The sequence below is a fragment of the Podarcis erhardii genome (genome assembly GCF_964252035.2).
Source record: "Podarcis erhardii genome assembly, chromosome: 2".
In the NCBI taxonomy this organism is placed as follows: domain Eukaryota; kingdom Metazoa; phylum Chordata; class Lepidosauria; order Squamata; family Lacertidae; genus Podarcis; species Podarcis erhardii.
In genome coordinates, this window is record NC_138498.1 from 127,699,247 (window position 1) to 127,712,948 (window position 13,702).

The following is a 13,702-nucleotide window of genomic DNA, read 5'->3' on the forward strand; positions in this document are numbered from 1 at the left end:
GGCGGAGGATCTGGCAGGGGGATAGGACGGCCTGGCAGGGGCTCCCCCATTTCAAGGGGGATTCTGGCCATTCCCCCCCCAAGCTTGGCAGAGAGGAATGGGGGGGGCAGCAGGACCCTCTGCTCCCAGACTTAGGGGTCTCCCCCTGCAGCCCTGGGACCCCCTTATCCCGCAGGCACCCCAAAGGGAAGAGAGAGGAGACTCACCGGACTCTCCCCAGGAGGGAAACCGAGGCAGCACGTGGAGGAGACAGACAAGAGATGCCGGAAGGGGCTGGGCACGGAGGGAGGGGGATTTTGCTCTGGAGGACCTGCCGCCGGCTGTCTCTACTTCCTGTCCTCTCTAGGACTCCAGCTCTGTTCGATTTAACCCTTTGCAAGCTGAGCGCAGCCAGCAGGCCGCTCTCCCTCCCTCCCAGAACCCGGATGGTCCAGGGCATGTGCAGAGTTCCCTGTGATTCTGGGCTCAGAGGCCATCAAGAGAGCAGCCTCGTGCCCTGCCCCCAGATGTGCGGGCGGGGTATAAATAATGTATTATTATTATTATTATTATTATTATTATTATTATTATTATTATTATTATATTTCACCTGCTCAGTAGCCGACTGAAAGTCTGTTGCAATATTAGGAGGGTCCCTGAGAGAGACACCAGTCCCTTTGGAGGAAATGACTCCGTTGGTAATGCAGGAGACTCTCGATCTCCGGGTCGTGGGTTCGAGGGGGTTGGGCTGGATGACCCTCGGGACCCCTTCTGTGAATCTCTTCCATGAAAGAGAACTCGGTCCCACCTGACCAAGGGACCTTCCAGAGGGACCATCTCCGATGGGGCGCCCCCAGCTCGCCGCTCTGCCTCCCGCCTCCTTCCCCAACTCTGGGGGGCTGGGGGGGGGGCAGCTGGTTTCCTGCTCTTTCCCCTTCTTTCGAGGCATCTCGCCCCTCCTCCGGCCAGGCCAGAATCCGCATCTCCCGCGGGAGACCCCTTAGGGTGCCTTGGGGGGGGCAGGGAGAGGGGTCCCCTCCCCCCTCCTGCCCCGCCCTCCTTCCGGGGCTCCGAAATCGAAAGGGGAAGCGCGGACGGAGTCTCCGCCATCGCCGCCCGCCGCCTCTCCTTGCTCTCTCCCTGCGGAGCCTCATGGCTGCCCCACCCGCTCCGCTCCGCGCCAAGGGGCTCCCGCTGCTGCTGCTGCTGCTGCTGGGTAGGTCGAGGCCGGACGCCTGGGTCCCCCCCTCGCAGGGCGCGGGTTAGGGTTAGAGCTCGGGGCCGGACGCCTGGGTTCCCTCCGAGGGGGTGGGGGGGCGGAGGAGGAGGAGGAGGCATCCATCCTCCCCTTGCAAGGCAGAAACTCAGCGGGGGAAACTTCTCCGGTGGGATTTCTGCCTGTCGCAGAGCGGGGCGGGATTTGGCCCGGGATAGTCCCGCTTTCGCTTTCGCTTTCCGTTCCCTGGCAGAGTCCCCAATCCGGCCCCCTTGCTGCCCCGCTGCTTCCTCTTCTTCCCCGCTGCGTCCCAGCGGAGCCTCCCTGGACAGAGCCAGTCTCCCTTGCCCTGCTCCGGATCCAGTAGGGCTCTTCCGGTGGAGCCTCCAGGCCCAGAGGCAGTCTACCCGGACTGGGCTTGGAGGCTGGGCTAGGGGGGAGGGGTCCCCTTGGGCTGCTTGGGGGCCCCCAGGGGCATCTGGTCCACCCCCTTCTTCTTTTTCCTCTCCTGGCAGGAGCGTCCTTCGGCAGATCCCCGCCTCCGCTGGCCAAGCGGGGCTGCTGGTTCCTGGAGGAGGCGGGGGGCGGAGGCTCAGGCATGTCCAGCGCCCCCAAGCCGCGCCCCGCCATCTTGTTCCTGCCCCCACCGGGGAGACGCCTGGAAGAAGCTGCCCTGGAGTCCGAGTTGCCCCCGGAGGTGGAGGCCGGCCTGGCCTTCCAGGTCCTGGGTATGGAGACCCCCCCCCCATAGGACACCCCCACCTGTCCCCTGGCCCCCATCTCTGCTTCTCATTCACCTGGAGGGACTTGAAGCACCTCTGAATTCAGCCTCACTCAGAGACCCATTTCACAGGCGCCACAACTGAGGCTGGGAAACTTAAAATGATTCTCTGGATCTCCAGTGTCGGCAAACACTCCTTCCCCAATCTCCGTTTTTAAACCTCCAGGGACAGAGTTGCTTTCCTTGGAGGTTTTCCAAACAGAGGCTGGAAGGCCAAATGTCAGGGATTCTTGAGCTAAGATTCCTGCATTGCAGGGGGCGAGACTAGATGTACCTCGGGGTCCAACCTACAGGTGTTTACTTTTTTATTTTTAAACACTTTTTTCTTTTTAAAACATCAGTGTGATTGAACAACACTAAATAATAATAATAATAATAATAATAATAATAATAATAATACTACACTATATCATTATAAGAGTTAACAATTCCAATTCCATATATACTTATCTAATGTCTAGGTGATATTATTATCCCAAAACATAGATGTTGATTCTTAACCCACCATATTTGGTATAAATGCATTCCAACTCTACAACTCTTTAGGATCATTTTATAACGGCCCTGTAGCGGATCCCCCTTCAAGCCTCCAATTCATAAAGATGCATTATGTCCCTGCTAACGACGCCCAATTAACGCCCAATTAAATATAGCGGATCCACCTCACATTACGCCAATTCAGTGAATTTTTGCCATTGACCACAGCCTCTCTTGTGTGAGGGAAAACTTGGGGATTTAGAGTCCAGGGCAGAAGCGGAACCAAGAAGAAAAGTTCTATTTACTGGGGAAAAGGGGGGGTCCGGAGACGGGTTCTTCCAGGCAGAAGTCAACTTCTTGCCTCAACTTGGAGGCTGTCAGGGCATTAAAGGCAGCTTCTCTTCTCAGGCCGATGTTCCGCTTTCTAGACATGGTGGTCAAATGCTGAACTCCATTTCTGCCCCTTCCTCCCTCTCCTTCCTTCCTCCCTCTCCTTCCTGGACTGAGTCGTGTCCCATTCAGACTTGGGGGGGTTCCTGAGCGAGGGGCCCTTTCCCTCCGCTCCCCCCTCTCAGTCCGCCCCCCAAACCCAGGGGGGCCCCTCAGCCCTCCTTCTTGGGGGGTCTCCCTCCGCTCCCCCCCTCAGTCCGTCCCCCACACCCAGGGGGGCCCCTAAGCCCTCCTTCTTGGGGGTCTCCCTCCGCTCCCCCCCTCAGTCCCCCACACCCAGGGGGGCCCCTCAGCCTTCCTTCTTGGGGGTCTCCCTCCGCTCCCCCCTCTCAGTCCGCTCCCCACACCCAGGGGGGCCCCTAAGCCCTCCTTCTTGGGGGTCTCCCTCCCCTCCCCCCCTCAGTCCACCCCGCACACCCAGGGGGTCCCCTCAGCCCTCCTTCTTGGGGGTCTCCCTCCGCTCCCCACACCCAGGGGGGCCCCTAAGCCCTCCTTCTTGGGGGTCTCCCTCCCCTCCCCCCCTCAGTCCACCCCCCACACCCAGGGGGTCCCCTCAGCCCTCCTTCTTGGGGGTCTCCCTCCGCTCCCCCCCTCAGTCCGTCCCCCACACCCAGGGGGTCCCCTCAGCCCTCCTTCTTGGGGGTCTCCCTCCGCTCCCCCCTCTCAGTCCACTCCCCACACCCAGGGGGGCCCCTCAGCCCTCCTTCTTGGGGGTCTCCCTCCGCTCCCCCCTCTCAGTCCGCTCCCCACACCCAGGGGGGCCCCTCAGCCCTCCTTCTTGGGGGTCTCCCTCCGCTCCCCCCTCTCAGTCCGCCCCCCACACCCAGGGGGTCCCCTCAGCCCTCCTTGGGGGTCTCCCTCCGCTCCCCCCCTCAGTCCGTCCCCCACACCCAGGGGGCCCCCTCAGCCCTCCTTCTTGGGGGTCTCCCTCCGCTCCCCCCCTCAGTCCGCCCCCCACACCCAGGGGGGGCCCCTCAGCCCTCCTTCTTGGGGGTCTCCCTCCGCTCCCCCCCCTCAGTCCGTCCCCCACACCCAGGGGGTCCCCTCAGCCCTCCTTCTTGGGGGTCTCCCTCCGCTCCCCCCCTCAGTCCGCCCCCCACACCCAGGGGGGCCCCTCAGCCCTCCTTTTTGGGGGTCTCCCTCCCCTCCCCCCCCTCAGTCCGTCCCCCACACCCAGGGGGTCCCCTCAGCCCTCCTTCTTGGGGGTCTCCCTCCGCTCCCCCCCTCAGTCCGTCCCCCACACCCAGGGGGGCCCCTCAGCCCTCCTTCTTGGGGGTCTCCCTCCGCTCCCCCCCCTCAGTCCGTCCCCCACACCCAGGGGGCCCCCGCAGCCCTCCTTCTCGTGGGTCTCCCTCCGCTCCCCCCTCTCAGTCCGCCCCCCACACCCAGGGGGGCCCCTCAGCCCTCCTTCTTGGGGGTCTCCCTCCGCTCCCCCCTCTCAGTCCGCTCCCCACACCCAGGGGGGCCCCTCAGCCCTCCTTCTTGGGGGTCTCCCTCCGCTCCCCCCTCTCAGTCCGCCCCCCACACCCAGGGGGGCCCCTCAGCCCTCCTTCTTGGGGGTCTCCCTCCGCTCCCCCCCCTCAGTCCGCCCCCCACACCCAGGGGGTCCCCTCAGCCCTCCTTCTTGGGGGTCTCCCTCCGCTCCCCCCTCTCAGTCCGCTCCCCACACCCAGGGGGGCCCCTCAGCCCTCCTTCTTGGGGGTCTCCCTCCGCTCCCCCCTCTCAGTCCGCCCCCCACACCCAGGGGGTCCCCTCAGCCCTCCTTCTTGGGGGTCTCCCTCCGCTCCCCCCCTCAGTCTGCCCCCCACACCCAGGGGGTCCCCTCAGCCCTCCTTCTTGGGGGTCTCCCTCCGCTCCCCCCCTCAGTCCGTCCGCCACACCCAGGGGGGGCCCCTCAGCCCTCCTTCTTGGGGGTCTCCCTCCGCTCCCCCCCTCAGTCCGTCCCCCACACCCAGGGGGGCCCCTCAGCCCTCCTTCTTGGGGGTCTCCCCCACTTCCCCCCTCCCAGTCCGTCCCCCACACCCAGGGGGTCCCCTCAGCCCTCCTTCTTGGGGGTCTCCCTCCGCTCCCCCCCCTCAGTCCGTCCCCCACACCCAGGGGGTCCCCTCAGCCCTCCTTCTCGTGGGTCTCCCTCCCCTCCCACAGCTTCTCCCCTTGAACTCCCGCCTGACTCCTCTTCCTCTCCTCCCCACCTTCCCCTCCCAGCTCCCCCCTCAGACCATCCCTCAGAAAAGGCGCCTTGCCTTTTCCCGCCAAAAGGGCTGGCTCCGCCTCCTGCTGGCTTGGCAGCCAATCAGAGCGAGGCTCCAGCCCCCCCAGGGGGCGATTTCTGAAGGACGAAATCCGCTGACTGGCCTGGCTCTGCTGTCCATCACAGGCCCAAACATCACAGGCTTAAAACCAGTGTATCTGAAGAAGTGTGCATGCACACGAAAGCTCATACCTAGAACTAACTCAGTTGGTCTTTAAGGTGCTACTGGAAGGAATTTTTTTATTTTGTTTTGACCATGGCAGACCAACACGGCTACCTATCTGTAACAGGCCCAAACATGGTTGGCATTGGGCAGCTTCCTTATTTCTATATCTATTATCTATGTTATCCATTTTAAACTCTTAGGGCTTAAAATCATTTGAAATAACTGTGCTGGGTGCCAGAGCCCCAAGAGGCCCAGGGGATAGGAATAAAGCGAAGTTATGATGAGGGCCAAGAGGCCTGGCTCCGGGTTCAACCACACACACACACCCCACAATTTAAATTGAGAATATTTGAATAATAAAAAGGGAAATAAAAAGTGAATAGAGAACAAAGAAATAAAAAGGGGGGAAGGTATATTACAATATGTCACTATATATGCAAACAACTACAGTTCCATACATGCTTCTCTGGTATATAGTACAGTGCTTTTTTTCTAAAAATTGTTCAGGGTTACTCTCATTTTGGCTCAAGAAAATCACCATTTTATACTTCCAATTGAGAAAAATAAATACAGTAAATGGACAAAAGAAATCATCTCAAGAACTCAAGAGTCCTATTGTTGTGGATTAATTTAATCTACTTATGCTTATTCTGGATCTACTTCAAATTGGTTTCCCACCTCAACATTTTCACTTTTCAGAGGTACAAAGCTGCTTGGTTGTTTTGGTTTATTAACTGGCATTTAAATCCCATTAAATAGACAAAACAAATCCTCCTTAGAGGGCATCTTGTTTTCCCTGAGATTCCTGCATCGCAGGGGGTTGGACCTGATGACCCTCGGGGGTCCCTTCCAATTCTGTGATTCTGTGAGTTGAACTGAACTGGTTGACACAGAATGGTGGAGTTGGGAACCCCAAAGGTCATCCACTCCAACCCCCTGCTATGTAGGTTGTGGGGGCGGGGGTCCGGCAGTGGAGAGACAAGGCTCATCATTCCCCCCCCCCAGACACTGGTTCACCTCCCCCCGCTTTGTCCCCCCGGCAGACCCCTCTGGGGCCCTGTGGGGCGGTCAGGCCTCGGCCACCCCCCCGCCCTGGCTGAGTCCGGATGCCAGCGAGGCTGAATCCTCCTGCGAGATCAACGCGTACGCGCCGCAAGAGTCCCACGTCGCCTGGGCGGAGGGGCTGGCGGGCGGAGAGGGCTGCCCCCGCGCCCTGGAGAGGGGCAAGTGGCTCATCGCCAGCATCCAGGCCCCCGACGCCGAGTTCGGGGTCAGCAGTGTCCTGCACACTGAGGAGGCCCCGCCTTGGAAGCAGCAGGATGGCGTCAGCAGCGTCACCACCACCGCAGGTACCACCTGGAGAGCGGAAGGGGAGCAGTGCGGCCTAGCGGCTAGAGCCCTGCGCCGGCAGCCTGGGAGAGAGGGACCTGCTTCTCAGGCAGGCCTACCTGGCAGGGTCAGCGCGGGAGAAGGGGAGGGAGGCCGCCTTGTGCCCCTGGGAGGAGAAGGCGGGGCAGAAAAGCAGTTATTTAAATTAGGAGCGTCCAAAGTCATTGGTTACACCCTCATGGGGGGTGGGGGGCACCGTGGGCCAGTTGGAAAGCGGAAATCCCTGGATCAAATGCATCTGCTGGGTTGAACTACTTGGAGTAGTTTGAAGTGGATTTAGAGTCATTTGGCAACTAATTGTTGCTCTTTCAAATCTTGCTTTCATCTTACTGGGTCGTGCAAACAGTTGTTCCAAACCATGCCTCTTTTAGGGCACTGGCTGAAAGGGAGAGCGTTTATGGGGGTCCCCCCCAAATTTGAGAACCACGAAATTAAATGAATAGATCAAATAGGTTGTGGGTTTGTTCAGAGCCGTCTTTCCCATAGGGCTTAGTGATGCGTCGCGCCAGGGCGCTGGCCTTTCGGGGGATCGCTCTCCTGCATTGGCATGGGGGAGAGTTGTGCCCCTCACAATGGCTGGCAGTGCGCAGCTACGGCCACCCTAACACTATCAGTGGTAATTTGGGGGTGCTGGGCAGACATTTGCAGCCTGGTGCCGCATCTGCTAAACACGGCCCTGGGTTTGTTGTTTCGGCAGGCTGGGTTTGGGTTCTTCCCTTCTGGGATTCCTCCCTTGCACGGGGGTTGGTCTAGATGACCGCTGGGGATCTCTCCTGCTCACCTCGCCCTCCTCCCTCCTTGCGCAGTGGTGCTGTCGGTCTTCACGCGGACGCCGCGCCTGGAGTCCCGCCTCGGGCGCCCGGCGGTCCTGCACTGTGGCTTCTCGGCGCCGGCCTCGGCCTTCTCGGTGGAGTGGCGCCATCAGTTCCGGGGGGCCGGGAAGGTGGTGCTGGCCTTCGACGGAGCCACGCGGGGGGTGTCGGTGGCCGAGGAGGGGGCCGAGCTGCTGCTGGATGCTGAGGCCGGCGGCGCCTCCCTGCGGCTGCGGAGCGTGGCCGTCCGCCATGAGGGCACCTACATCTGCACCGTCTACCTGCCCCACCTGCACGCCCAGCAGGCGCTCGAGTTCAAGGTGGTGGGTGAGTGAGCGACCAGTGGGGGGTCTCCCTCGCAGGGAGGGCGGAGGGAAGGGGAAAGGGGGGTCCACTGCCCAAAGGGACCCCCATGGAGCCAGCATCTTGTATTCTCACAGTCCAAATGCCGGCCAGGACCTAGGGATCCAGATAGACTGCTCCTGGGCCTGGAGGCTCCAAAAGAACATAGGGAGAGTGCTTAAACCTCGCAGTGGCCAAATTGCCCTGAGATCCCTGCCTGGCAGGGGTTGGTCTAGATGACCCTTGCAGGTCCTTTCCACTTCTGCAATTCTAGGCTTCTAAGAACCAAGCGATCCAGAGAGACTGCCCCTGGACTGGGAGGCTCCTTAAGAAGCGTCTGGCCACTTGATCAAGCCAACGGGGACCCTGACTTCCTCAGGATTCGAATCCAAGAGCCCCCCTCGCCTGCAGCGCTCCTGGTTGTCAGCAGGGGGCCCTCTGCTCACTCCCTCTCGCCCTCTCGCCCTGCAGAGCCCCCCCAGGTGACGCTGCGCCCCACGACGCTCTCGGTGCCCCCCGGCGCCCGGCCCCAGCTGGCCTGCGAGGTCTCCGGCTTCTTCCCTCTGGGTGCCTCGGTCAGCTGGAAGCGGAGGGGGTCCGGCGCCCCCCAGGATGCCTTCCTGGACATCGGGGACTCGGGGCACCGCCAGGCTTCCGACGGCACCTTCAGCTTCACCAGCTTCGCCCGCCTGCTGCCCGTCCCGACCGAGGACCACGGGGTCTCCTACGTCTGCCACGTGGGCCACGCCGGGCTGGGCGAGGCGGGGGTCAAGAAGGCGGTCGTGCTCCATGTGGCAGGTGGGGGTCTGCACTTGGGGGTCCCCTGGGGGCTGGGTAGCAAGGCCCAGAAGACCAGCTGCGGGTGCGATTCCTGACTGGCGGAGGTTGGGGGGTCGTCCTGCGTGATTTAGCTGGGATTCCTCCCTTGAAGGGGGTTGGGCTAGATGACCGCTGGGGTGCCCTCCCAACTAGGATTCTGTGAATTGGCACTGATCAAGTCGGGCATGGGGTGGAGGATATGCGGGGTGGGGCGAAGGTGCAGCTTGGGGACCTGCAATGGGTGGCCAAGGCAGGGTGGGGGTCTCTTCTCCCTCGCTGACGGCCCCCTTCTGCCTCTGCCCCTTCTCCCCCACCCAGGGTCCCTGGGCCCCTCCCTGGAGGACGCCATCGGCTTGTTCCTGGTCGCCATTGTGCTGCTGGGGGTCTTGCAGTCCTTCTTCCGATGGGGTAAGGTTGTTCCCACCCACCCCTTCTGTACTGTTATTTTTGTTATCGATATGGTCCTATTTTGTCATTTGGTCAATATTTTTAGGGGATACTTTGGTTGAGATTCCTGCCTTGCAGGGGTTGGGCTAGATGACCCTCTGGGTCCCTTCTGATTCTACAACTCTAGGATTCTATAAACATGCACAGCACCCTCCTTTTCTGGATCTCCGGGCAGTTTGTGGCATAAAAATGCACAATGAAAACACAACGTACATAATAAAAATGAGAACCAAAACAAATAACCCAGCCTACCTCAAGTCTAATTATTATAATGAAAAATAGAAATATTATATTTATTTATATCCCACCCTATTTCCCTGGCGGAGACAATTCAGAATCTCTTAAGACCATGCAAATATTGACAGTAAAAGCAGTTGAGAAACCTCTCCACCACCACCTGACGCCTTTGATTGGGGAACTGGCGCTGGCCAATTGACTCCCCTTTTCCACAGTTGCCAGTACAAGAAGCTCAGCTGGGAGAGCCTGAGACTCTTGATTTCAGGGTTGTGGGTTCAAGCCCCACCTTGGGGAAAAGATTCCTGCCTTGCGGGGGGTTGGACTAGATGACCCTCAGGGTCCCTTCTGGCTCCAAGATCCTTTGGAACTCCCTGCCTCTTGATACCAACCAGGCGCCTTGGCCAGATTCTCTTTGGTCGCCTGCTAAAAATATCCCTGCCCAGTGGCTCAGAAATGTTGATTTCCGTTTTAGCTTTCTGCATGCTTTCAAGTATTCCTGTCCATTTCCCTGGGTTTTCTGGTCATTAACCTTTCCCTGCTTCATTTTCCTCCTTTTCAGCTTCTGAAGAAAAACCCAAATCGGAGAAGCCCAAATCCGAGGTCAGTGTCCAAGATTCTCCCAAGACTGCCAAGTTCTTTCGATTCCTCATTTTTCTATTTTTTTAAAAAATATATCTCTATGCCACTCACTGAGAGGCAGTGCGGTGCAGTGGTGAGAGGGCCAGACTAGGCCCTGGCAGAGAGATCTGGGTTCGAATCCCCAGTCCCTGGCCATGATGAAGCTCGCAGGGGGGCCGGGGGGGGGCAGGATCCAGTCTGCCTGCTTCACAGGGGAGTTGTTGTGGAGCAATTCCTGCAATTGCAACCCCCAGCCAGCTAATGTTTCCTCTCCAAATTGGGTCAAAATCTCACGAATTTCTCTTCTTTCTGCAGTAACGGACTTTGGGCAGCCCAGCTTCCGGCTTGGTTTGCTGCCTGTCTCCAGATCCCATTGAAAGGGTGAAGTGGATCGTAGGCCCCCGGACTCCTGGGTCCCTCCTCTTTCGCTGCCCAGTCTTGCCCCTCTGGTCCCTTGTTGGAAGCCCCCTTCCCCTTCCTTTTTGGGGTCAGGGGTCTGCTTGGCTTCGCATCCTGCAGATTCACAGCTGTGATTTTAAGGAGGGGGCCAGATCTGTGCATAGCAAAAGCCCCCCTTTCTGGCAGTCCCTGCCCCTCCTCACTTCCGTGCTGTGAAATGATAGAAGTGTAGAATTGGGAGGGGTCCCTGAGGGTCATCTAGTCCAATCCCCGCAAGGCAGGAATTGCATCAAAAGCAACCCTAAGGTCCTGGGCCGCAGACTCTGCACATGCTCTGGGAGACTCTTGACGGGGGCCTGTGATGTCTTTGGGATTGTGGGAGAGAACCTTTTTGGAGTAGGGGAGACTGACGAGCAAGATTGGCATATCCCCTCCCCCCCCCCAATAAATCAATCAGGGATCCTCCACTTACAGAATGTGGGTCATCAGGTTTCCCTTTACCTCCCCCTCCAGGGGACCTGAAGTGGTACAGTCCAGACCCAAGTTTATCCCCTCTAGAGACCTGGGTGCAAAAGGAGCCCGTTTCCCCGCAACGTCCCTGCAGAGATGGCCAGGCAGAGCAGCTCGGCCCTCTCTCTCAATACGGACTAGGACCTGCCCCCCCTTCCCTCCCCCCAGAGCCCAAAACTCGCCCCCTCCCCATTCTGTGTAGATTCTGCTGTAGACTGTAAGCCTCGTGGGGCAGAGCCAACCTAGAAAATAAACCCGTGTTGAAAAGAAATGCATGCCGTGTGTCTCTTTTTTCCTTCCAGGGCTGCAGGAGAGGTGAGGGTGGCCAAGTTTGATAAACAGTAGTAATAAATGGTTGGAGGAAAAGTCTGGGAAGGGGCAAGAGCCCCTCTCTGCCCCCCTCAAGGCTCCTCTCAGGTTCATCAAGGGTCCGAAGCCTCTTCCATTTTTGGAGGGCCAGGAAGTGAGTGGTCCCTGCAGCTTCGCCTGCTGGAAAGGGGGCGACATGCAAGAGGCCAGCCTGGCAGGGTTGTTGTGGAAGGAGGAGCTCCTGGGACGGCCTCCTGGGCCTCCTCCCCAGCTTCACTTCTGGGGCAGTCGGTGATTGGAGGAGAGCAGGGTGCTCTGGGCATGGCGATTGGGTGAGGGCAAGAGAGAACCCGAAAGTGGGTGGATTGAGCCGGGTAGAGAGAGGAGAGCAGCTGTCGGGGGGGGGGGCTCATTGAATCGCCCCCCCCCATCTATTGATTTTGGCTGCCTAGCCCTCAGCCCCCAAAGAAGGCATCCATTTGGAGCCCATCCTCTCCTCTGCCTCACGAAAAGGATTCTGGGACGCGTAGTTTATCCTCCCCAGCCAAAGACACCTTTGTCACCCCAAGAGTCAGCGCTAGGAGAAGGGCTCCACCTGCAGGAATAGGGGAAAGGCCAGGCTGGAGAATCCCCTTCTTGCCTCTTGAACTCGGGGTCCCAGGAGCCCTTTCTGGATGGCCCTCGCCCCCCAAAATGGGCCAAGACATCTGTCCCACCCCCTCAGGCAGTAGTTGAACAGGAGAGGTCGCTCCCACTTCTGATCCCTGTGGGTCTCAGGAGGCAGTGGGGGGACTCTAGGGAACTGGCTGAACTGGGGTCCTCCCAGTCCAGCCCAGACAAGAGAGGGAGCTCTCAGAAGAGGAAGCCATTGCGGAGAAGAACCGGACTTGGCTGTTCTCTGCTGAGGGTCTCCTGCCTTTCTTCCAAGGCTTCCTGGGGGTGCCATGGCCAGAGGAAGACACCGCCCCCCCCACCCTGAATCCCCTGCAGGGCCCTGGGGAGCAAGCAGAGCCTGCCTCAGTTTCCTTCCCCAGGAGGGACCCCAAATGGAGCTCAGGCTCCTGGCAAGTGGAGAAAGGAACTTTATATCTGCCCTGGCTTCCTCCTCGGAGGTCCCTTCTGAAGGAGAAGGGGTCCCAGCTCTCCATGGGGGAAACGGGGGAAGCATCCCTGAATCCTGCGTTCGAGGCCAAAGCTTTCACCTTTCAGGCTCTGGCCACCTTCTCCGTGGTGTTTATGTGAGCTGTAGAGATGGGGTCACATGCAGACATTCCCAAGTTTAAGAAGTGTTACGGAAAAATCTAGGTGCAAGGCTGCTCAGTCCCCCAGCTGGTTGGGCAGAGCCCGTGGGTCCCTGCGGAATAAAGGAAGGAGTCCAGCCACCAACTGGAGCAAATAGCTGTAGACCAAAGTTTATTGCGCAACAGGTTCAAAGAGGAATTTTGAACCCCGAGGATGGGGTGACAAGGACTTTAAAAAATTTCCATCTTATCCCAGCATACAGTTCATTAAGCATCATTGCTACATCATTCCTACTTCAGAAAAGGGGAGGGTTATACATGATCAACATAGGAGGAATGTGTTGGGGCAACAGGCAGATACAGGATATGTGTTGGGAAGTACATTCTAAGCACCTACTACAAAGACAATAGAACTTGGGTTTACATAGTCAGCAGCTTTAATGTTAAGTATTTTAGGTCAAGAATTGCCGAAATAAAAATAGAAATTATTTCTTCTCTTCTTTGGCGATCACTTGTAGCCGAGTAAGATTGTCTCCCATAAACACAGTTTTAACAATGAGTCCGTAAGTGACCGTGGAGGCCAATTCTGGATCCACACATCCTTCCACAGTGGGGACATTGGTTTCCGGATGGGAGTTGATCACAGTGTGGATTTGCCACATGTGCCTTCCTCTTAGCACATTTCTCCCTTGCGTCCTGAGTTTGAGTGTCTTCAAAGCCCATGACACCTTTGGTAAATGTATGCTACAACAGCGGCAAGAATTTTAAAAGCTCAAAACTGGAAGACTGGAGAAGTACCATCAAAAGTATAACGGCAAGAAAAACTGATGAACTATGCAGAACTAGCAAAGTTAACGGACAAATTGTGTGAAAAAGACAATAGTGAATTTAAAAAAGAATGGGAACCTTTTACAATATACTTGCAGAAAGAACAAAAAGAAATGGACACATTGGCTGGATTTAAATAAACATTTACAACTTCCTTTAACGAAAAGAATAACAACGTGACAACATTTTATGGTATATAAACAGCAGAATGTATCATTTAATGTTATTTAATGCTGCACTAACTTATGCAGCTACGGTTACCTAAAAATGGGGGAGTGCATTAGGATTTTTATCCATCCGAGCTGCTCCAGCAAGTGGTACTATGATTTGTATACATCATGTGAGTGTCTGAGAGAGTGTGAGAAAGGAAGTCCGTGTTATCTCTTTCTTCTGAGTACTATTGGAAGTTAGTTTCACTTCTGTGTGTGTCG

The 13,702-nt window shown here is 57.7% G+C and overlaps 1 protein-coding gene across 2 annotated transcripts; it reads left to right on the forward strand.

The window, feature by feature from the left end:
• The first annotated feature begins 1,030 nt into the window (after nt 1–1,030).
• Nucleotides 1,031–11,164, forward strand: LOC309335890 (tapasin-like). 2 transcript variants are annotated; one of them, XM_081851162.1, is made up of 8 exons: nt 1,031–1,195; nt 1,711–1,923; nt 6,364–6,669; nt 7,516–7,848; nt 8,335–8,661; nt 9,001–9,090; nt 9,926–9,966; nt 10,300–11,164. In XM_081851162.1, the coding sequence occupies exons 1-8, from the start codon at nt 1,132–1,134 to the stop codon at nt 10,300–10,302; spliced, it is 1,377 nt and encodes a 458-aa protein (XP_081707288.1). In that variant the 5' UTR covers nt 1,031–1,131; the 3' UTR covers nt 10,303–11,164. The 2 variants fall into 2 exon arrangements, with proteins under 2 accessions (XP_081707288.1, XP_081707289.1); XM_081851163.1 differs by having other exon boundaries at nt 1,714–1,923.
• The last annotated feature ends 2,538 nt before the right edge of the window (nt 11,165–13,702 follow it).